The 26,051-nt window shown below is 39.0% G+C and overlaps 1 protein-coding gene across 7 annotated transcripts in view; it reads right to left on the bottom strand.

Annotated features, from left to right (window-relative positions):
* TANC2 (tetratricopeptide repeat, ankyrin repeat and coiled-coil containing 2) overlaps window positions 1-26,051 on the bottom strand; it is a 628,479-nt gene that overhangs the window by 373,529 nt on the left and 228,899 nt on the right. For 2 of the 7 annotated variants that reach the window (XM_050934870.1, XM_050934872.1), the window contains exon 1: window positions 9,633-9,759. The exons of the other annotated variants lie outside the window; for them this stretch is intronic. In XM_050934870.1, the coding sequence (XP_050790827.1) occupies window positions 9,633-9,643 (11 nt within the window). In that variant the 5' untranslated portion in view covers window positions 9,644-9,759. Of the gene's footprint in view, window positions 1-9,632; window positions 9,760-26,051 lie in introns of those variants that run through there. 7 annotated transcript variants of the gene reach the window in all.

The raw sequence follows: 26,051 nt of genomic DNA, 5'->3' as shown, positions 1-26,051 counted from the left end.
GCGGCCGTCTTATGGAGCAGGTTAGATAAACACCTGTCGGGGATGGTCTAGATAATACTTAGTCCTGCCTTGAGTTCAAGGGACTGGACTAAATGACTTCTCAAGGTCCCCTCCAGTCCTATGAGTCTATGATTCTATGATTTTTAAATGTATTAAAATTTTAGAATCACTTCAAGTTTAGAGGGAAGAAAGCTGTTTTACCACTTTCCAAGCTTTAGAAAAAAGTTATATTTGAACTGATGCAGATAATGTTGAGCTGGAGGTATGTATGCAGATCCCACTGAGTGCCTGGGAAAAGATTTTTCATAATTTCACTGCTTTCTTATTAATCTAAAGAAGACTCTTAAAGGCCCTGCATAAAACTGTGTCTCTGCCTACATCTTTGTGCTTATTTCCTCCTACTATCCTTCTCACTGCCTACAGTATGCACCTCCTTCCTAACCAGCCACTTTACATTCTTCGCCCACTGCAATTGTCACGCCATCTTCCATGCTTTTCCTTACACCTGGAACAGACTCTTGTTCCCTTTGCATCAAACGGCCTCCCTTTCCTCCTCTTAATCCTTCCTCAATCACACTTTAACTGCAAAACATGCAGAACTCAAACAACCTTAAAACTGTGTGTTACCTGTCTGAACTAGTAATTTAATTTAGATGATGAGTTCTTTGGGGGCATGGACAACGCCTTTTCTTGTGTCTGTACAGTTCCAAAACACACTATTCACAAACAACTTTTAAAAAAAGGTAAATAAACGTATCAAGGCAAAATGGACAACAGCAGTGCATGACATAAAATAAACTATATTCATTTTTCCACCATACCACAGTAGCATATTCTGATCATGTAACAGCTCTGTTGAGTACACATGCTGAGTCACTGCTCATCTTGCACATCCTCTTGAGAAAACTATACAAATCAACACATTTTAAATAACCCAGTTTGGCAATGCAGATATTTAGGTCATTAAACAGCAACTGAGACAATGAAAAAGCAGTATTTTATGAGCCACTAAAGCACTTCTACAACGGGAACATTTTAAGCCATCCTTCCCTCTCCTTTTTTTCCCCCATCATAAAAGAAAAAGTTATAATAGCTATGCACAACATTTTTATTCTGAAAATGTGCAGTTCGTTCATATTCTTTACCCTGCCATGCCTAAGCACTCTTTGTACTCATGATTAACTGATAACACTGCCTTACAACTATGCTGGATAGTTTAGTTGCTTCTCCCACAACTAAGTGAAATGATAAGAAAGGAAGATAATCACCTACACTTGACTTTTCCAACTGTATTTTCTTTATTACCTTCACATTCTTTTGAGCACAATTGTTAGTGCCATCAGTCTGGTAACAAACTAGAAAGCAATGACTGCTGGAGCTACCATAACATAACATGACTCTAAAGATTATCCAGAGATGCTGCCCAGGCCAGGTGTGCAGCATCCATTCCTACCACTGCAGACAGAGACTGGAAAATATGACTCCCCTGAGGACATGGGAAAATACAATCCATCAGGAGAGGGATTCTTGAACTTAGTGATGCATAATCACGTATGTATTGTAATTGCTATTTACCAAGACTGCAGATATGTTAAATGCAATCACATATATGCAGGAGGCCATGAGCCCCAGAAGCCTTGAGGGGAGTGTGACAAAGTTCCTCCTCTACCTTGGTGGGTCCTGCGCTTATTGGCAGATTTGCCCACCTCACAGATTCACCCTGTGGGCCAGGAAACAGCCCAGAGACCTTCCCCTCTGGTAGAAGCCACAGTCCAGGTCAATTCCTCCTGTGTTTGATCAGGAGTTCGAAGGTTTGGGAGGAACCTGGGCCCACTCTCTACTCCAGGTTCCAGCCCAGGGCCCTGTGGACTGCAGCTGTCTAAAGTGCCTCCCGGTACAGTTGCGCAACAATACTCCCCCATGGCCTCCTCCCAACACCTTCTTTGTCCTCACCATCAGACCTTCATCCTGATGTCTGATAACGCTTGCACTTCTCAGTCCTCCAGCAGTATGCCTACTCACTCTCAGCTTCTTGCACGCCTCTTGCTCCCAGTTCCTTGCTTGCACGCACGCACTTCCTCTCCTCTGGCTCTCTGGCTGTCTTTGGCCTAACTGGAGTGAGCCCTTTTACAGCATCAGAGGGGTCTTAATTAGAGTCAGGTGCTTAACAGCCTCACCTGACTCTTAGCAGGTTAATTGGAGTCAGGTGTTCCATTAGCCTGGAGCAGCCCCTGCTCTGGTCACTCAGAGAAAAGAAAACTGCTTATCCAGTGGCCAGTATATCTCCCTTCTACTACTCTGTTGTTCCCAACTGGCCTGGCTCTATCACAGGAGAAATGGATTCAAAAGCCCACCAGATAGATGAACCTCTAATTCCAGCCCAAATGGCACAAAGGCTGACTCTGGATACTCTTAAATCCGAGCTTGTAGACTGGAGGCAGGACAGTTTAGAGGTAATCCTATTCTCCTAGAACCTGAAGATACTAAGTAAGAACTCAGGGTAAAGAGTAAAGCACTGGTCACTGTTTCCCAAACTGGAATCGAGACAACATATGAGATCCAAGGAAACATAAATTTGCACTTACATCTATGATTAGATCAAAGAATCCAAAATGCAATCACTCCTTCTTCCAATACTCTAGTCCATGCGATATAACAGGCACCCTTCTCCTACCTACTTAAAGCTTCAGGTGTGTTCATCCACTGGGGACATTTTATTGCGACAAACTGCACATTATTTTAATCTTGATTTTTTTTTTAATGCAGGACTACAATGAGGAAAATTGGCTTTATAACAGAGAATGGAATGGACAAGGAACAGCTTGGAATCAGGCAGTGACACAGACTACAGCTAGGGTGACCAGATAGCAAGTGTGAAATATTGGGACAGGGGTGAGGGGTAATAGGAGCCCATATTAAAAAAAAGCTACGAAATATCGGGACTGTCCCTATAAAATCAGGACATCTGGTCACTCTAACTACAACTAGCATTGAATCATTCAATAGCACAAACCTACCTATTCTAAAGATTAACTATTGAAACTACATTACTTATTTGTCCCCTGAAACCACACACAATCTAGAAACTATAAAAACAGAAAAGAGTAGTACGCAGTGATGGTTCAGCAAAATGCAACCTATGGTAGCAGGAACAGAAGTGAGGGTGGCAGCGGGACAGTCCTTTATATAAAATATTCTTGCACCAAATGTGGGTTCACATGAACAAATGTGCAGAGTATCAGAGGACACTGCTTTGTCGATGCTTTTGAGGATGTGGCACATCCCAAACCCATCTGAAAAGGGGGGGAAACTACAGGGCCAATTCTCAGTGGTAAAACCTGCATTAGGAACGTGTAACTGATAGAGGGTCAACCTGCATCAAATTTATCTGCATCAAAGAAAAAAGTGATAACATTGCTCACATAAAAAGTTAACTATTTTATGACATTTTAATACTTTATAAATAAAGCCTGACAAAGTGGGTATTCACCCACGAAAGCTTATGCTCCAATACGTCTGTTAGTTTATAAGATGCCAAAGGACTCTTTGTCACTTTATATTGATATTGTGCAGCTATTTCTTTCATTTCATACAGATAGCACTATGTGCTGTCACCATCATATCACACACTAAATAAGTATTAGAGAAGCCACTAAACTGAGTACTGTTATCAAGCTTCAAGACAAAACTGATTTCATTATTTTGAAATGGTCCCACAAGCTTTCTGTGTTAATCTGAGATAATCTTTGCATCTCTGCAGTAAGATTATATATATTTGGTCTTTAATGCAGAAAGCATTGACAGATATAAGTCTTCCCATCAATAAATTCTTTCAGAATAATATCTAATATAATTTGAAAATGCAGGGTGTCTAGTGTGCAGGTCCCTTGTCCTGACATTTTTTGATCAATTATTGCATAACCACCTGCAGCATAACCAAAGCAGCAATAAACTTGCAAGATCTCTTAATAATTGGCTGCAATTATTTTAAAGATGATTTATGCTTGATTTACTCTTACACAGCATGTGAGATCATTATAATCTTAGAATCTACTTATCTGACCTAACAGCACTTGGAACAAGAGGCACCCTATTTCAGCAATAACTCTCTGATAAAATAACCTGTTATAATTAAACCTATTATTTGACTGTAAAAGGCATCTGCCAAGAGCGTGGATGAATATATGTCATCATAGGGAAACAAAGTTAATCTAAAGTAACAGCTTTAGAAATATTAATGAATTTTAAACCATAAATCAGTAACCTTTAGATTGTTAATATAGATGTTAAAAGTTTTCATAGTGTGTTTCAAGTTAAAAATGTCTAGTTAATATTTAAATAAAGTTTGAGGAATGTTGTATATACCAACAAGGAACAATGATTTTTGATCAGTGCAAATAAGGAAATCAACTGGTCTAAGTGAATTCTAAGGTCATAATTATTGTTCTAGTAGTACTCTGTCTAAAACATCATATCAATTTAAATAGTAAGCTATGATCTGTAACTTTTATTTCCCCAAACAAAACCACAACTTTCATAAACCAACTGAAATTAAGTCCACTGAATCCTTTAGCATCAACAAATTTATCATACCCTTTTAGCATACTGCATTGACGACAGTGGAATAACTATGAAGAAATCAGGCCCACAGCTTCGTGAAGTAAAACACAAGACAACTGACTTTATCTTCCTTCCTTTTAATTACCAAGCTCTTCAAAACCTTGCTCATGCAAGTAATCCTTACTCATGCAAGTAGTTGCACTGAGGTCAGAGGAACTGATAATGTCAGTAAGGATTACTCTCATGAGTACTGTTTTGCAGCATTAGGGCCTTAGCATGCTCAGTGTACAGCCTGTGATAGGGCAGTGATATGGCTCATCTTGTTGCTCCATTAAAACTAATAGGCCCACTTTCAGAAGTCTTGGCCCAAGCTCTGCCTCTTGTTTAACACATATGCCCCTTATTTTATCCTAATGAAATTAATATTTACAAATGAGGAATTTGTATATGTGCATAGACAATTTTGATGTAAATATGTTTCCTGCTGAATTAACAGGACTAATGTCTGCAGCACCATCCAAACAAGTCACATTATGTGCAATAGAACTCATGCTATGAAATAGCGTAACATTTACCTGAACAGACCGCCACCTACTTTATAACATCAAAGATGCTATAGCTTGACAAAATAAATTTAAATGAAAATATTTCACCTCAGTTTATGTTCTGAAAGCAATGGAACAGATGACCAAGTCAGCCTTAAAGTTACAATTCCATGGCCGGTAAAGATTTAAGAGTGGGATATCAGATCTTTTGCAAATTCATTTATGATTCTCTGCCTATCTTGTTTTTTCTTAGGGAACGTTATACTTATTTTTCTTGAAATGGAAGGGGACAAGAAAATGCAATATGTGCAAATACTGCAGCGCTTAAATCCTTTTGTAGTGAATTTAGCATTTGTGAAGGCACAAGAGTAATGGACATGAAGACCAACATCTTTTACGTATTCATAGAACAGCCACTGCATACCATAGGTAGCAGCACTGCAAATTGCCAAACAGCATACCTTACTTGACATAGAAGGAACACTTCTACCAATAAGAGAGAGCTTCAAGAAAGGGGCCAGTTAGTACCAACTGCAGTGGTATTTCTGTGAGGCTGAAATTCTCCATTAGAATCTAGATGAAGATTATCAATTCAGTTCCAATACAGCAGGCCATTAAATAGCTACCAAATGGAAATCACTTTCGGTCACAGTCAAACTTTTTTAATTATCTGGTTCACAGTGGCAGAAAGGTAAATTCTCCAAAGTGAAAACAGATATTCCAAATGTCACAGAAACTTTCCTTTCATTGGAGCACTGTTCAGGAGGAAGACAAACCAATGTGTGCAAGCCCATAGACACAACCTGACCTATAACTAAAAATACCCTATCTATTTCCTAGAGCCCTCCCTTCCTCCTTAACAAATGAAATCATTGGGAAGCTTGAAACTGAAATCTATCTCCTGATCCAAACAGCTTTTCTTGCAACACATAAAACACTTTGTGATTGACAGGGCTTTTGTGTGCATCAACTTGTTTTTTTTTTTAAAAAGCACTGAAGTATTTGCTTTAAAGAATTACATACTACATGCTGTACATTTGCAAAGAGAGCAGTACCGATAAAGTCTGGGTCAACTATTCTTAACAAAATTCCCTCAAGAAACACTACTAGCAGTCCCTAGCTGCATAGCTGAACATTTATCTAGCATTTAATTCTTAATAAAAAAAACTTTGTTTTTAAGGAGCAACTGAAGATTTGTTTGTATATTTTCTTTAATAAAAATTGTTTTCCTTTCTGCTATCTCAATAACATCTGGCCCAACAGCTAGCCAAATAATTGTACTTAGTTTAATTCCCTTTCAATTAAAAAAAATCTTAATTGCAGCCAGCTCCTCATCTGCAATTTGCAGCACTAATATCCACCAGCCATTTTGTTTTCAGCATGTAACACTAGCAACCAGCTGTCTCCCCCCAGCCTCTCTATTAGCATATCAGATAATTTAGAAAAATCAGCTCAGAAGCAGACTGTACCAGTCATGGCTGATTTTTATCATGGGGAATATATCTGTACATATGCCGCTGCTACCTGATTTTTCCGTTTTTTTCTGGTTCTGCTTTACCAGCCTTGACTCAGCAAGATTTCTTATGTTTTCTTTTTAAATCTTCACCACTAATATACCTACAACATTTTCACATATTCACTGTAGCCTCTCAACTGCAATAGAACAAAGGTTGAACTACTGTGGTTTCAAACAGAAGAATGCACTCAGTACATTGAGTATAGCTAACCTTTTAAATATTTTAAATTAAAAGGGAAGAAGGCATACATTTGGTTAAGTAATTATAACTGTATTTCACTAGAGCAGCTATCCATGAATAATAAATATGTAAAGGCGAGCATGCATTATTCTCCTTTCTGGAGGGTGTCCCTAATAAGCATTAGACAGAAAACAATTCTCCACCTGTTTTGACTGCAACACCCTGCTGTTTGAATGCCAATTATGTTTTCTCATAGAAAGTGTCCCTGAAGTCCAACATGACATGCTTCTACAGTTAAATTAAGATACTTTTGAGGCTGGTGGCCAATGCTTTTTTCAAGTAATCTTCTGTCCTTAATGTAAAGCTCTTCACCATGTCATATTTCCAAAATCTGAAGAAGCTGTGATTCTCTTTATTTTCATTAAACAAAATGTAAACTTTTCCTCTTAAGGGAGATTTAAAAACCTTTACCTTTGTTTTAAACATATCTGTAAGAAGAAATCATTTATCTAGTATAATCAGCCACCGTAAAGTATGTTAGCATCAATGCTTAATTTGTGAGGAAAGAGACGCCGGGGCTCAAATTATTTTTTTACTTTCATAGCTGACGCACGAAGCCCAGAGGTGCCTGGGCTATGAACTGCCAAACCCAGACATGCCATAGCTCAGCCCTGGCACAAAGTAAGCACCGGTTAGAATGTTGTGGTAAGTTGCAGTTACGCATTAACAAGCAAATTACAGATCACTTATTGATTACAGAATAACGACTGGCTGGAAGAAATAACAATCCAAAGGAAATATCTAATAGCCGCCATTAATGTAACAAAAATATTCACTTCAGAATGTTTCTACTCTTATCATTTCTCCACGCTGATGTGGGAGCACATAGGTTGAATGAGTCTCACTAGTGCTGTACCTTGTAAAAAAGCCAGTCAGATTCCTTTGTTTCATCTGCAAAGCTCCGTCAGAGTTATGTAACATTCTAGAGACATGAAGAGGTAGAATATGGTATAGTAGATCCCTTTTGTACTCCCTAGAGTATATACTGAAGCATTCTGTTACTCTTTTTTGGCATCTATAGGTCTTATACATTGTTCTGAATTTCATGTCAGTTATGAGAGAGTGGCATCTGTGAAGAGCAATACGAGGTGATTTAGGCATAAGAGGAAAATGGGGATGTGTACCTTCTTCCCAGAAAATGTTACAAAACATATCAAGTATGAAGTACACAGTACTATTACATCAAGACTGATGTTCCTTGTGCCTTGAGCTACGTTTTTCTGGTATAATAAAGAGGGGGTGGGGATTGTGCATGTACTATAAAAGCACAAAACAGAAAAGTGCATTAATAAACAAATGAAACAAACAGAAAAATGGAAGTAAAATGTTAAAATGCCTTAAAATAAAATAAACAAACATAATTTTATCCCTTAAAATACAGTATTTCAACTGCCTGGTTAGATACTATTTTCTCACCCAACAAAAACAGAATTTTCATTACCAAGTCATATCATAATTGAATTTCTAAAAACATACAAGCACACACATGCCCAAAGAGCTAAGCAATAACAACACAGATGTCTGTGTACTTTGTTTACATGCTTAGCTTTTTCTATTTGTTGAAGTGTACAAGCATGGTATTCTCCCTTAATTTGAAGACAAGGGCTCCCTAATTTTAAACACTAACATGTCCTCTTGCCCTCTATCCTCCCTCCCCCATGATAATGCACCACTGCTGGAAATGTTACTCTGTGAATGATTTTTCTGAGGGGAGCAGGAGGGGGAACTACACTATTAACGTATTTCAGCCCAAACTGTCAAATGCACACCCAGCTGTGGCTGGTGAATCCAGCCCCTTCTCTACACTCTAAAATCAGCAGCATCCCATGACCAAACCTTGTGAATCAGCAGTATGTTAACACATGTATTTCAGACATCAAAAACTAAAGAGAAATCTAGATATATTTTTAAAAACTGAAAAGTGATAAATCTCCAGCAACATAACAATAATGAGATTATAATGTATAATATAAGATCTACTCTGATCAGATTGTATTGAAATTACAATTTTTGTTGCTATTATGTTTTTCTCATTAACATTATTCTGATTGACTTAACTGTCTATGCTTTTATACAGGCTTAAAAATAAGAAAGATATAAATGAAGATCATAATGTAAGAGACATTTTTTTTTAAATGTTCGCATTTGTGTCCTTGGTTTCTTTATGACTCTTGTCCCAATTCCTTATCCTCTCCCTCATTGTGTGCAATATGGCCGATTGTTACAAACATTTCACTTTTTAAAAAAGGTAATAATTTAAAGTCTAGTTATTTGCAATGCGAACTTAACAGTGTTTTACAGTCATCAATAAAAGATGAAGTGTCAACTCTAGTGTTCATTCCTCTGATTTTTGAAGTCAGCTCAGAATCCTCTACTAAAGCTCTATAATATCATAAAACAATAACAAAAAGAGAGAAACTGGGAGAAGTTGTGACAGTTAAAGAAAAAACATACATTTGCTTACAAATTATTCAGATGACACATCCATAGTATTAAAATAAAACTAAATGTTTCTTTAAAAATGTTATAAATATTTTAACATAAACATGGAGGCACATGGACACACACACACATCTATATACTGTATATATACTGTATATTTTTAAATCTCCACACACAATCTGTATGTATCCATACATTACATATCACTATACAAATGCCTACAAATGCATTCTGAAACATACAGGAAAACATAATACATCCTGATTTCCATCCACTCCCTTAATCTTGCTAACATAATCTCCTCTCCCACTCAATGTTACAAACTCACCTCTGGATCATGTTGAAGATTATTTTTTTCTAAACCCAGAACACACTGCACCATTTTGTCTGTCTTCTGGACAGCAAGAAACAGGCAGAACAGCAGTGAAGGAGTGTACTGGAGTCAGCAGAGTCAGTGCCTGCCTCATACTGCAGTCTGTATATTGAACGCAATGAAGCCCACAGGTGCCTACGTAAAACACTTCAGCTGCAGAGAGCAACTTAATGCTTCCTCAGCAGCATGTCTGTGCTCTACTTTCACTTTTCATTAACCTATGGCCTGCTCAAAATGTTCATGCAAGAATCTTGACTTAGGGACAACTTTCATATTAAGCAGCTTAATATAAACTCCAATTGCTTAAATCCAAGTACATTAGGAAGGCTAGACTCAAATGGAAAATGAGAATTTCAAACAGAATAAATCCTACCATGCAAATAATTCTATGGCATATTAACATTATTCTCTCTCACTTTGCTGGTCTTAATTACTAGCATTTAAAAAAAAACAAATTTTAAACAGTTTTTCCATATTTAATATTTTTAATATTTCATATATATACACACACACACGTGCAGTATAAGTAATAATCTGAATCAGGTGACTAAACAGTTATTTGGTACTTTTGCATGTTCTCTATACTAAAGTTCCCTATAGAGCAAGCCATCTGCCTAGGAGAGAAGGCACCACTGTTTGCAATATGCAGACATTCTAATTAGTGAAGGAAAAAACAGGAATTTGGCATACATGACAGCAGCCAATTATAAACAAACCTAAATCCACCCATTTATCATACCTTTAGCAAAGGAAGGTCACTCAAGCTGTTAGCAGAGAATCAAGGAGGTTCTTTTGCTGTTTTTTTGAAAATTGCAGGAGAAAGTTAACTTACAAATTAATCTAAATATTGTCAGCTCAGTAACTGCCACACTTATTGCCTCTTGCCACCTTTTAAGAAGTCCCATATTGTTTCTTTTCCGCTAGACTACTACTACTTCTCATTTATTCACTAAAATATACTCATTAGTAACTTACTGTAATTAACTTGTCTTATGGATATATTTCAACAATTAAAGTCCTGCTAGGAAAAGAAATTAAGTAGAATTCTGATTTTTTCAATACGAAGTTCTAGTGTGGCTGAGATAAAGGTAACACAATTCATTTTGCATGCAGATGTATGTACAGGACCACATTACATCTCAAAAAATGTAAAATCTGACACCTGCTGTAGCTAAGAAAAATAGTATTTCTATCTTACGGACTTACCCCGAAATTTAATACGACTTGGGCTGAATAGAGGAAATCCTGGATAAGACAATATTATTGTTTATCATCATTTACAATACTCAGAAGTGTGCAGGTAGGTGACTTAGTGTTCAGTTAAAAAGAATAAGGTTTCTGTCCCTAAAAGCTTATAATTTATATTTCCAACAAGACACAATGAACAAGAAAAGCAAACAGTGGCAAATGAATGAATGCAGGGAGAATAAACATTACCAGAAAAAAAAAGTTATTTGTCCCCACTTAGGTATATTTGTGATAATTTATTATTTCTATTATGGCAGCATGAAGAAGCCCCAACTGAGATCAGAGCCTCTTTGTGCTCGGCACTGTACATAGTAAGAAAAAATACCTTATTCAAAGAGATCATAGTCTAGGCCCCAATCTTTCAAGAAAAAATACCACTGGTACATGTTACATATACAAGTGTTTTGCACGCATGTGTGTGTTTGTGTAAGTGGTTTATGTATATGCTTACACAATTTTTTTTCCAAACATAATTACATGCTTTATTTATAAAATAAGTCTTATTGGGGTGCTTTGTTGGTTTTTTTTTTTGTAGAGGGAGAAGATGGAATGAAATGAAGAATGGAGGATCTAGAGTGAAAAATTATATTAACATGTATATAGCACTTTTTATTCATGAATCTGAAAGCATTTTACAAATGTGTTATCCCCAAAACACACACAGACACATTCCCACAGATGAGGAAACTAAGGCAGCAGAAGCTAATTTTTCAAACAAGCACTTCTGTGCTTTCTCCAACGCTGCCCCACATTTTTGGGAGGCTCTTCTCATAAACATCAGTAAAGCTACCTCATGGTCCTTCTCTCAATCCACTCTCAAAACTCTCCTGTGCTGTGACGCCTACAAAAAACTTGACAATCATTAGGCTGGCATATGCACAGACCACTGCCTGTCAAGCTCACAAATGCTGTCTCATTGTTTATTTGTACTCCCCAACCTGTCTCTCTCCATCTGTTGTCTCTTGTCCTACAATTAGACTGTAAGCTCCTTGGGGGAAGAGACTGTACTTTTTGTTCTGTTTGTACTGTGCCAAGCACAGTGGGCTTCCAGTCTACAACTAGGGCTCATAAGCACTATGGTAACACAAATAACAATAAATAATGACTTCCAACATCAGACCGGGGAAAAGCCACGGAAATGAGAACAGACGTTAGGTCTCTTCATGCCCAACCCTGTACTCAATCCATTAGATTGCAATTTACCTTGATATGAGAGTTTAACCTGCAATAGAAAATGTAGTTATTTATTTCACAATAGCTCCCTTACAAAAAAAAAATTAAAAAAATACTGAAGAACCAAATTAGTGCCTATGCTGGGTCACTGGTATATTGGGATGACACATATAGATACCTCACACACAGAATACAAGATTGCCACAATTTAAAGCACTATCATATAACTTCGGGGGACTACAAACGTACAAGACGGCATTAGGTAGTGGCCACACGGAAGGAGATAGCTCAGACAAAAATATTTTGCACTCATGTAGCAATATTAATCTTCAAAATATTTCATAAATGTTTGTTAATTAATCCTCAAAACATCTCTGTGACGATAGCTATCTGTCCTGAGTGGTTTAGACACAACAAATCCTGAATCGTGGCAGGGGACAGACACTAAATGACTCTTGCGGTCCCTTCTAAACCTCTCATTCTGTATTTCTATGATGGGAAGTATTATCCTAATTTCATAGCACAGGAAACTGAGGCACGGAAAGATTAAGGGATTTGCCCAAAACCACAGGAGGAGTCAGTGTCAGATTCTTCCATTTTGGTTCACAATATTTGTAAGAAATTTCTCACAGGAACTGACCACATCTTTTCAAAGTCATTGATATTTGAATCATTTTTTGTTATTTTAACAGAAATTATGCAAGCACTAGCTAACAGGGAGGGAGGGATGCATTTGAAAGGGCTTCAACATGTCATTTTCTATTTCATTTTCACTTCAAGGAGAAATAAGATATCAACAATCTTTTCAAATGTTCTTTTGGAGATTGTAATCGAACAGAAGAGTGTAAGGGGGAACAAAAAATATTTACACACCCTTTACAGAAACAAATTTCATATTGTGGTTAAAGGTGAAGTATCAGAGAAGAAGGGGCAGAAGTCTGTGGATATGGCTCACTATTTTATGGTAGAGTAGAAAGTTTAATGTATAACATTTTGGGATTACTTTACCCCTTAGGCACAGGGACAAACAAACATACCTATTTGCTTAGAAATGAAATGTGGCCTTGGGGCCCGGAGAACACAGAAGTGTGGCTATAGCTCCATATCATCAATGAATAGTTGTCCCTAATGTCAGCACCCAGATGCCTAGGTTCCATTAACAGGTCTCTCTCATGGAAGGGACCCTGCTCTTTATAATGTGAGGCTCAGATAAAAAACGGAATGAATTCCCTGGAAATAATATAACTTGCAGAATTCCAGAAGGTAGTCTACTAGCTTAAGGCAACGCAAGCTTGTGCCAGAAATACAGACCTATTGATTTTCTAATAAAGCAACAGTCCAATATAGCATGGGGAGAAATATCCAATAATAGTACAATTTCTACAAACTGGGACAATGATAAGAACATAAAACGTACTAAACCACTGCCTGCCAGAATCTGACAGACTCGGTTGATGAAGGTTGATTTATTTGTATTCATAGTTAATAGGACACAGGGAGAGTAGAAAACATACTGCAATCTATGCTTCTAGAGAAACTGAGTCACGCGACTATGTTCTAACATTTCTGAGCACAGGAGATGAGACTCAGCCAAAGAACCAAAAATAATATCATGCAATTACCATTCACTAACCCAATGCAAAACTTGAAATGCAAAGCAAAAAGCTTAGTCAAATTCTAACATGCAATTGATGCAAAAAACCCTGTCCAATGTTGAAACAAGTTTCACAGACACAAAGCTATTGCTAACAAAACAGTGAACCTATTATTCCTGGAGGAATTCTGCACCAAAAATTCTGCTCCAATAAATTAAAAATTTTATGCACAGTATTTTAAAATTCTGCAAAATTCTGCACATTTTATTTGCCAAAATAACACAATATAATCAAGCTGGTTTCAATCATGTTGGTGATTTATTTAAACTACAATGCAATGGATGGAGAATGAGAGTGGGGAGCATTAGAGGACTTCCCCAAACCTCCTTTGTCTAAAGGGTGTAATGTAGCTAGGTTTGACCCTTTATTTCTAGTTATTAGTCAACAAATATATGCAGCCATATGCTCAATGTTACATCATAGGCAACTGAAGAGCAAGTGAAGACTGGTGAATCAAACTCACAATTTATACTGGCTACTGACCATCTCCAGACAGGTCAGTAGCAAACAGTTCATGGAGCATATTTTGATAGGAAATGTTTTCAGTCCAAATATTTAGATCAGTTCTAATCACTAAAGCACCATAAGCATTTATAAGTCAGACTGTCCTTATAATAAGGCCTGGTCTACACTGGGGGCGGGGGGATGATTCTCCTGGGGGATTCACAAAGACAATGGTAACAATCACTATGGAGGCAGACTGCTACGTTCTGCTCTGCCTGAGGGAACAGAGGTTGCCCCACGCCTACCTGCTCAGAAACACCCCAAAGCCCTGCCCCTCCATGCTGAGCATGCTGCAATAACAGGTGAGAGGGACAGAATGTCTCTCTCTCTCTCACACGCACGACCACCCAGCCCACCCACACCCCCCATGGTGATTTACATCTCTACTGGCTGTTCCAGATGCCCAGACCGACCGACTTGAGCTGCCAGGGAAGGGTGTGTGACCACTCTTGAGGCTTCCCTTTGCTTCCCCGTCAGAAGTAATTTTTCTGCGGGAAAGCAAAGAAAACTGCAGGGGACATGAAGTCTGTGCATGCACAGTGACGCAGAATTCCCGCAGGAGTAAACTATGCTTTGATCTACAAGATCTCAACAAGACAACTGAGAAAGCATTAGCTGATTCTTACATTTATTCATATTAATTTATAAAAACCTTAATTACTGATTTTCAGCCACCAGAGAATCCTGATGAGCTAGAAAAAATATAAAGATGTTAGTTTACTTTGTTAAATTTTTACCGCTAAAAGACCTCTTACAGCAATAAAAATAATCAGAGTACTCAATTACTTCATCACTATGCATATGATAGCCAAGCCACACTGCTGTATGTCTTTTGGAGGCAAGCATAGGGAAAATTAACACTACCAAAGCTACTATGAATGAAACTGCAACTCCACAAATTACAATACAGTGTTTAAATCCAAGTCAGGAAAGAGTGTAATACCCACTGACAGCTCAAACACATCATGTCTGGAGGGGGAGTGAAGACACGTGAAGTAAAAGTTCATTTATTCATGTCCTGTTTACCTGTGACAGACAAGAAAATGACAGAACTAATGGATTCAGCTAAGATCCTTAGCAATTCACATTGATGGAAATTATCACTGATGGTTTGGGAAAAAAACTGCATCTGCTATATGGCACAGAATACTGGTCATTTCCACAAGGAAATACCAGTTAGGGATGATCTGATTTTAATGCGAGAAACCTGCGATAACATGATCACCAAGGCCTGAAATAACACAGAGTATTAATTCAGGATTCATGGGAACACAGAAATGTAACTGTAGAGGCAGAGATTTGCAGCTGCCTTGAAGAAAAGGCTCTGTAAAATCCAGTTTCCTCACAGCATCTCATATCAAACTGTAAGCTCATGAACCTTCATGTCTCACCCAGAGCAAAACACTGGATAATTAAAATTATGTACTTCACTTGCTGGGGCTGATTCTTTCCCTTCATCTCACCCCTATATAGTGAGTGGTATAAGAGCTAAACAAAAAAAAAAGCCATAATCGGCTGGGGAGGGGGAAAGAGGATTCCACTGACACAGAAGCAGCACTGGACTAATGTAAGGACTTGTCTACACTACCATGGTAAGTCAACCTAAGTTACATTACTCCAGCTATGTGAACAACGTTACTGGAGTCAACGTAGCTTAGGTCGACTTACTGCGGTGTCCACTGCGCTGCATCAACGGGAAACACTCTCCCATCAATTTACCTTACTCTTCTCGTTCCAATGGAATACTAGAGTCAACCGGAGAGTGCTTTGCCGTCGATTTAGCGGATCTTCACCAGACCCATTAGACCGACCCCTGCTACATCGATCACAGCAGCTTCGATCTCTGGTGAGTGTAGACATGGCCTGAATATACCTATGCTGCCTCCTCTTTGCAGGTCACAACATACTGGACATGTCACGGGCAGGAGCTGGAGTGGGCATGCTCAGAGTGTTCAGTGCCATAGTGATTCTGGGTTACAGTGCAGCCCACAGGCAGCCAGGGGGAAGCGATGAGCCCCTCCCAGGGTTGCTTTAATTTATGCCAGGGAGATGTCTTGGCCCCTGCAACAGAATCCAGGCAAAAGAAAGATGGCTACCTTTACTTTCGACCCTGTCCTGCATCTGCTGTGCAGTGCCATTCAGGAGGCACGGCTTAGAACTTTTCCCATTATTTTGAGCTACAGAGACTGAGAAACACAAACTCTGAAACCTACTGCTAAGCATAAAGGACTCTGCCCAACACAGAATATCTGAAGAGATTGTGTCAGGCAATAGTCCCCAGTAAAATCTGCACAGAGCTACAATTTTGCTTCATGACATCGAGTCCTGTAATCTAAAATCAAATGGGCAAAAAAGAAAAAAAGAAAAAAAAGAGTATAGACTTAAAATTCCTATTAGTAAAATCCAAGCAGATTGCAGAGAGATTGACATTCATACCTTGCCACTTGGGAGCATAGTATTACAGCAAATGATAGCATAGGATCACCTCCACTACTGAATCATTGTAGTGTTTCATTTTCCTTTTCAAAAATCAGCAGCTAAACCCAAAAATCATCAATGCAGAAAAAGCTTAAGGCTAAACCAGTCCACCAATCCAGACATTACATAAACACGGTACCTTTTCTCTAAGAAAAGAGAGTGGATATGCAAAATCAGGATGGTCAGTGGTAGCCTAATACTATTTAAAGACAAGTTACAACACTCTGAAATATTATCTTGTACAGATGGAATAGAGGAATGTTTAGATGTATTCACAGAAATTTGCTAAAATTGCAGGAGGTAAATTTTCATCCATATGGTCGTGCTTACAACTCATGAAGTTCTATTACCAGCCAATAAGTCAGTTTTGTTTACCAGGAAAGCTCATACCACCTGGGTCAGACCAAAAGAATCCAAAGAGAAACCAGCATGCACAAACACAGACATATTACTCATGCTGGCCATAGCATAAAGCGATCTGAGACTGCACGTATAAAACATTTGTTATTAAGTTCATATTTAATGTGGTTTGAAATTAAATGGCAATTTTCTGAAATATGTAGTTAGGAAATTTCTAGTCCACAGTAATTGTAAAATTTACATTTACTTTTTCTTCGATAAATTTGTTGTTGGCACCAGATGGCACTCTCACAGATTGTTTAAACAGAACGTGTAAAACTAACATACATAGTTATATCCTGAAAAATACTGTTAGTAGTGATGCCATTTTTCTTTTTCTGCATATCCAGTTAAGTCTGCTCAATGCTTAAGTCTCTCAATGCTTAAGTCTCTCTAACTGGAAACATTTCTTAGTTACAGAAATATTGCCTACAGCAAATACCCATCCAAACAAAAATTGTACATAGCGTCAAAAAATTACAATTGACCATCTCTCTCTAGAAGCATTTAGTACCTTGCACTCAAACATTTGTTGAAAAATACCCAAACAAAAGAACCATACCCAGCCATTAAGCCAATTTATATTAATCAATATTATGCCACCTTACATCATTTTTCTAGTAAAAATATATTCATTAAAACATACAGAATTATATGTATAAAAGTTAAGTGGTGACAGCCAAGTGGAATGGGTAACAAATGAAATCTTCTAAAAGTACAAGCATTCACTACACATGCAAACCCCATGAAAAAATGGTTGCATCTGATTCCGTCTTTTCTAACCTCTGAAAAGTCTTTTTTAGATTCATAGACTCTAGGACTGGAAGGGACCTCGAGAGGTCATCGAGTCCAGTCCCCTGCCCTCATGGCAGGACCAAATACTGTCTAGACCATCCCTGATAGACATTTATCTAACCTACTCTTAAATTTTTATCTCCAGAGATGGAGATTCCACAACCTCCCTAGGCAATTTATTCCAGTGTTTAACTACTCTGACAGTTAGGAACTTTTTCCTAATGTGCCATCTAAATCTCCCTTGCTGTAGTTTAAGCCCATTGCTTCTTGTTCTATCATTAGAGGCTAAGGTGAACAAGTTTTCTTCCTCCTCCTGATGACACCCTTTTAGATACCTGAAAACTGCTTTCATGTCCCCTCTCAGTCTTCTCTTTTCCAAACTAAATAAACCCAATTCTTTCAGCCTTCCTCATAGGTCATGTTCTCAAGACCTTTAATCATTCTTGTTGCTCTTCTCTGGACCCTCTCCAATTTCTCCACATCTTTCTTGAAATGCGGTGCCCAGAACTGGACACACTACTCCAGTTGAGGCCTAACCAGCGCAGAGTAGAGCGGAAGAATGACTTCTCGTGTCTTGTTTACAACACACTTGTTAATGCATCTCAGAATCATGTTTGCTTTTTTTGCAACAGTATCACACTGTTAACTCATATTTAGCTTGCGGTCCACTATGATCCCTAGATCTCTTTCTGCCATACTCCTTCCTAGACAGTCTCTTCCCATTCTGTATGTGTGAAACTGATTGTTCCTTCCTAAGTGGAGCACTTTGCATTTGTCTTTATTGAACTTCATCCAGTTTACCTCAGACCATTTCTCCAATTTGTTCAGATCATTTTGAATTTTGACCCTGTCCTCCAAAGCAGCTGCAGTCCCTCCCCGTTTGGTATCGTCTGCAAACTTAATAAGCGTACTTTCTATGCCAACATCTACGTCGTTGATGAAGATATTGAACAGAGCCGGTCTCAAAACAGACCCCTGCGGAACCCCACTTGTTATACCTTTCCAGCAGGATTGGAGCCATTAATAACTACTCTCTGAGTACGGTTATCCAGCCAGTTATGCACCCATCTTATAGTAGCCCCATCTAAATTGTATTTGCCTAGTTTATCGATAAGGATAGAAAAGAATTGAGGCTATGACAAGGCATATCTGGTCACAAAATTCTAAACATATAATGTACCTGACATATCATACACATAAGTATCTCTTTTCTGGTTATGTATAACCTGATTCCTGAGTTCTAGAGGATATTCTGACTACTTAAGTTAAAGAGCTACAGTTGAAGGCTATGGCATGTCCTGATTGGGCTACCTTCCTCATTTATCCGTGAATTTTTCTGATACGCTCTTGAACTCAGTTTTTTTTAATCACCTAGAACTCTTCAAATCTTAAATTCAGAACAACCTTGACCATCAGGAAACTTACTGACCTCTGTGTTTAATTAAAACTGGCATTATGCCTTTTCAACTGCAGTGATCATCAAGTTTAAAACAGGTTTCAGAGGGGTAGCTGTGTTAGCCTGTATCAGTGAAAACAATGAGGAGTCCTTGTGGCAACTTAGAGACTAACACATTTATTTGGGCATAAGCTTTCGTGGGATATAACCCACTTCATCAGATGCATGGAGTGGAAAATACAGTAAGCAGGTATAAATATACAGCACATGAAAAGATGGGAGTTGCCTTACCAAGTGGGAGATCAGTGCTAATGAGGTCAATTCCATTATTAGCTTGTACCCAAATAAATGTGTTAGTCTCTAAGATGCCACAAGGACTCCTCATTGTTTTTAAGTTTAAAATAGTGATTTATGCTAACGGAATTATAGGAGCCCATTTTAAGAGATTAAATTAAGTTCCATCCTTTTTCATACTGGTTTTATAATCATTAAAACAACATGAATCCACATTTTGTATCTAAAAATCCCTTCAGACAGACAGATTTGATCTCCACTAGGAAAACTGAAAGGTGGTAAAATTACCAAGCATTAAATCCAATTACAGGTATTACCTCACCCACCTTGTCTCTCAAGCATTAACAAAGTAGACTGATTACCTTCAACAAATCTGTAATTTTTAAGGTCAGTTGGAAGGGGAATGGAAAGAGATCTAAGAGATGTAGTTCAATCCATCACATTCTAATTTTGATGAAAAGACCCTAAAACAAAAGTTAGAGAGAAAGTGAAGCTGAAATGCAGGAAACCATTCTAGGAGCTAGTGAAAGGGAAAGATGGCCAGAAGCCAAAGAGAAGAGAAGAGGCCAGCAGCAGAGTAGGGAATAAGAGTGGTGTGGAGAAAACTGGACAGGAGCTGGGTGACAAGGCAGTAAGGCTGGTAACCATGAGCTCACACTCCTCTTCATATCTTGGAATAGAACCCAGAATTTTCAAGTCTTAACACGCCTCTGCTGCCTAGCAAATAGCTACGAAGTCCACTGGCAAAGTGTGTGTCTCATCCCTTTCTAGTGTCTGGTCCACACAAGGCTTAGCAGCCTACTACACCGAGCAGTTACACACCTCAAGTGGTAGAGGTCTGTGCTGCGCGTCTCAAGATCCTAATCTGTTAACGAACCATGTGAGGGGCAACACTGTTCCACATAATAGAAGTGTTTTTCCAATCTGCTTTTTAAAAAACCCTAGAAAATTCCATTAAAAAAACCCTATGTTAAAATAATTACTATGTTAAAAGGTTACAAAGTGAGTCAATCAAACATTAGGAATTGCTAGGAATTGTGCAGGAAGAGCGCTAGAATGGCCCTGTGGTTAGAGCATGAGCCTGGGGGGCTTGGGAGAGCCTGATTTGAGTCCTGCACCAGCCTCATGCTGCCTGGGGGGCTGGGGCAGGCCCAGTGATTCCCTTAGAGGGGTAAATGTATTAAAGGGGAAGCCTTGGGAGAGGTATCAGTGATGGTGGGGGCAGGATTCCCTGTCTTTCAGGTGCCCCCTGTATTAAAGGGAGAGGTATCAGGATTCCCTGTCTTCCAGGGGGCACCGGTTGGGGGGGACAGATAGATCAGTGGTTTGAGCATTGGCCTGCTAAACCTAGAGCTGTAAGTTCAATTCTTGAGGGGGCCATTTAGGGATCTAGGGCAAAAATCTGTCTGGGGACTGATCTTGCTTCAAGCAGCAGGTTGGACTAGATGACCTCCTGAGGTCCCCTCCAACCCTGACATTCTATGATTCATTCAGCCCACTTGTGAGCGTGCATTTTGTGAGTCTTTACATTACATGATCACATTCTATGTATATGCAAGCCATTTACTGATCATAATATGACTTTTCAAAGCATATTATGTCATTTTATATATAAAGTGTCATATTTGTAGAGCCCTAGCTGATGGTTAAAAAATAGTTGTGCTAAAGGCATATTAGAGAGCCCTAGTAAACTCTCACAGATGAAAGGAAAATAGACATGCCATGGTCTTTAATTGTAACTCTTGCAGCTCATCCAGCCAGCAAATAATTAACTTTGAAGAAAGATGATCAACTCCCTTTTTCACACTTAGGGAACCTGTAAGCTGATGTCAGAATCCACAGTAATGCTTGTCTTTTTTTGAGGAAGCCGTAACCATGGAATCCACTCCAGGGGAGAAGAGTCACTTGCGCCTAAAGTCTTGTGGGAGCATATATTGTCCCTGAGCAGATTTAGGGGAAAACAAAGACAAAAAACAACACACAAAAATGACCTCAGGACAGACGGTCTCATTGATTGTTAGAAGGTGGGGGATGCACTTGGAGGGAATACTACAAAAAAACCCTTACCCCAGGAAGTATTCCTAATTCACTTGAGACAGCCTGGCGGGCGTGCATAGGGTGCCTCTCAGATTCAGAGTCACGGGACATATCTCCCTCTTCTGAGCTGTAGACCATCAGACAGGTCACAAAAACTCAAGAGGGCAAGGGTAGAAGCAGTGACTGAAAGATCTTTTTACTAAGAGGAAGATTTGTATTCACTCCAAATAGATGTCTGGAAACAGAGGAAGGAGACTCAAAGGTTAAGTCTCCTGGTAAGAGTTAGCAGGCAGGATGAACTTACTGATCCACTGAAGCATCATGGGAAAAAGGGTATGGGGTTGATAGTTAAGAATCTTTACCTCATGGAATTCTTGAAGTATCTCTTCCTCTGAGAGCCAGGCTATTTTGTGGAGAACCTCCTTTAATATGGGTGATCTTTGCTCTACTTTGGATAGGTGAAACATGCTGGTTTTGTCTTTTGCACTCCCAGTAATAATCACCTCAGTCTTGAATGCCTCACTAAGAGATGCAGTGTTTCGCTGCTGCTTTGGAAAAGACTCTGCCCTTGCAGGAGGGCGTCTCTCCCACTTAAAGGTTTTGTATATCACAGATTCTGAAAGAGCTTCAGCCACTGCTTTGCTACACTGAGTTAGTGGAGGTTTCTGTCAGTGAGAACCGAAGAAAACCCTACAGGCCCCATGGAAAAGTATTACTGTGCAAGGTACAGTTCAGGTGGTGGTTTCTGTTTCTTTTTCTCTTTTTTCTTTTTCATTAGCCTCCTCTGGTCAAGAGACAAATGGTGCCAGCCAGAGCCACAAGGGCCATTTTCCTGCATGTTGTTGAGCGAGGCAGGAATCTAAAGGCAGGAGCAAAGGAGATAGAAAATCCTGGATACTGATTTCTCTTCATCTTGCCTATCAGAGCAGTAATGAGGGTGGCTTTGTTGCAAAACCAAGACCCAGTAACCTAAGTAAGAACAAGTTTCGAAGCTCAGGAGCAACTATGTACATTATGCCTGGGTCCCAGTGCCAAGAAATCCTACCAAAGGTCAGCCAAAATCAAAGGGAATCCAAAAAACATGCCTAAATCTCAGTAATCCAGTTCTTGCCCTTTTCCACCAGACTGCATCACTCTCACAGTGACTATATAGGAAAACAAAAGGACTTCAGCTAAAAATGTCTAATTTGGAAGGTACACTTGAGACTATCTACACAAAAATAAAACCCTGAATGGTCATGAAACCAAGATGTGGCAGCAACCTAAAGGAGTAGCAAAGCATTTGCAGTGAGTGGAAGGGATTTCAATCAGTATTTGCTAAATATAGTGCAGGATCAGACAAGTAGATAGAAATGATAGAAAACAAGTCTATACCAATACCCCTGGGATGGTTACTGCAATGAAAAATTATTCAACTGCCTTAAAGTAACAGAGTCCCCCCATATAAGATTTTGAAATTCAAGATGAGATGTTAAATATTACAGGTAACATTTTCAAAAATGTCCAAGTTACTTAGAAACCTAAATGCCATTTAAAGTCAACAGGATTTATGAGCCTAATCCACTTAGATGCTTTTGAAAATTTTACCCCTCGAACTACTGCCAATGGGACATCTCTCAAACAAAACAGGAAATACAATTATTGCTATAACAGCAGATAGGAGAAACAGAATTTTAGCAGCAAGTAGGGAAAGAGAAACAAAATTTAAGAGAAATGTCCTGGATTTTAGCCCATGCTAACACTCCCACAGCAGAGACTTGCTAGATAGGAGAAGAGCATTCAGAGATCAAACTACAGTTGCAGTTCTGAATCCTTCTAAAGTAGAATTAAAGCTCGCATTTTTGAGAACTCAAAATTGGCTAGATAACGTTAACTAAAATTATTCAAAAGCTTCCAAGGAATAACATTTGCAGGTGTAAAAACGGGAGTTCAGCTAAGAGTTCTATTGTTAGGTTCTTATAATGCACCCATTACCTTCAGGGCCGATGGGGGGCGGGAAGCCAGTACAAATTACCGGGGCCTGGTGGTCCGGAAGGAAGCCTGAGGCCTGGCTTCCCCAGCTCTGTTTAGCTGGTCCGCCCTTGCTGGGGGGCCCCAAAAAACTTTTTCACTGGAGCCCGAACCTGCTCTCAGCGGCCCTGATTACCTTGGTGTCCTAGTGCCACACAAATTTAATAAGCTGAATCCAACATCCTCTCTCTCTCTCTCTACCCTTCCTCTATTCTGTAGGACTAAGGTTTATTTGCCTCTTTTAAAATATGTGATGTACTTCTATTAAATGTTGATGAGGTGACTGAAGGTAGACTATGCCAAAGAACTGGGCTTTTGTATATAGTTCCCTTGGTAGACAATGTTAGCCCCAAGTTCTATTTGCATATCTTGGCGTTTAACTGTTTAGCCATGGAGCTTTTAGATACCTGGAATAAAGCCTACAATGATAGTGGTATTGTTACGACGTTACTCAAAGTGGGGCAGCTCGGTCATTTTATCCTTTCAAAGACCTTGAATAATTGGTATAACATTAGCTCTACTTAATACATTTATTTGACCAACTAACCACTTTACCAGGAAGTGCTTTCTCCTCTCACCTCCTCTCACATACGTTTTCCCCCTCCTCCCACCCCTAATGCTTCATTAAAGCCTAGTTAAACCTTCTATTACAAAGATTTGTCTGATATAAACATGCCCCTTCAAAGATAGATATCCCAATATACTCTTAAAGCATCCTCAATTATTTCTCTCCTAAGCCCCATGTGCTGTGTGCTATTTTTCACACTATTAGAAATTTAGAGCTAAACCTCAACATGGTTCTGATTCATCATTTTCACCTAACGAGTATACTGTGATTTCTAACTCTGAAGGGCATTTGCAAAAATGCTGGTTCTAATGCTAATGAAAGTGTGCAATATCTTTGATGTTAAACCTCCATTAAAAATAATTTCATAATAAGGGCTTCTCTTTTTACTGATCACAGAAAATACTGACCCTGACTTTGTTTCTCACCAAACCTGAGGATGAGTTTCATTATACATATTTCATTTCACTCATGTGGAACTATGGGCCTGATCCAAAGCCTACTGAAGTCAATGGGAACATTTCCATTTATTTCAGAGGGATTTGGATCAGGCTCTATGGGCTTGATCCTGCAAAGAACTAAGCACTCTGGTCTTAATCAAGCAAAGCATTTAAGCATGTACTTAACTTCAAGAACATGAGTAGTCACACACACTTAGGCCAAGACCTACAAATAGTCATCCAAAATTGTACCCTTGCCTCAGAGTTTCTTAATCTCCTACCTCTAAAGCTTGCCCTGTGGTTCTCTCACACGATTCTTGCCACAACCCCTCTCAGGATCCTTCCCTGCCTTCTCCTCTGATGGGATAGCATTACCATCCTCTTACTCACACATGGGGTCACTGGTAAGACTCCCAAAGAAGATGCTGAAACACAGGCTCCTCAACCAGGTCCCTCTCCACACTGGGGAAGAGGACGTGCTTTCAATATACCGTTTTCTGCTTGCCAGCAGGTTCCTGTTATCGTCTATAATCACGATTCCTGGGACCTGTGAGCCCCAGAACACCTGTTTGCTTGACTAAGGTTGTGCCAAGCCGTAAGCATACCTCTAAAGGTCCAACACATTCTGTAACAGCAGTTAACCTTTAAGCTTTATAATATTACCTGTTCGCAGTATTCAAATAATTAGACAGAAAGAGGGGGAAAAAACTAACATACTATGCAGGAACAAGTAATCCACAATACTCTTGTAGAGAAGATTTTTGGTTTAACCATTCTAGACAGTGTCCCTTTAACAGAAAGTCAAAAGGAATTAAACAATAGGAGGAATATGCTTGAAACTTGGCATACAAAATCCTTTGCGGCACTATTCAGAATCACACGCAAAAGAGTAAAATGTCATGGTGGGAGGCCACTAAGCAAAAAGTTTGGAATAATAAATATTAGACTTCACAGCACATTTTGTTTCTCCCATGGAAATATATGTGATTTCTTCCATCTTGTCCCCTTTTCATGGAACATCCTTTCCAAACTAATTCACAAAGCACTACCCATCTACTCAAGACTCCTTTTTAGTGTGTTGCTTCCAAGAAAGTTAGCCAATACAAGCATAAGAATGGCCGTACTGGGTCAGACCAATCATCCAGCTAGCCCAGTATCCTGCCTTCCGACAGTGGCAAGTGCCAGATTTTACAGAGGGAATGAACAGAACAGGGCTTCTAGCAGTCAGAGATTTAGGGATACCCACAGCATGGAGTTTGAGGTCCTGACCATCTTGGTTAATAGCCATTGATGGGCCTATCCTCCATGAACTCATCCAATTCTTTTTTTGAACCTAGTTATACTTTTGGCCTTCACAATGTCTCCTGGCAACAAGTTCCA

Source organism: Gopherus flavomarginatus, chromosome 25 (assembly GCF_025201925.1).
Source record: "Gopherus flavomarginatus isolate rGopFla2 chromosome 25, rGopFla2.mat.asm, whole genome shotgun sequence".
Taxonomy (NCBI): Eukaryota; Metazoa; Chordata; order Testudines; family Testudinidae; genus Gopherus; species Gopherus flavomarginatus.
Note: the sequence above shows the minus strand (reverse complement) of the source record. Positions and strands in the feature narration are given on the sequence as shown.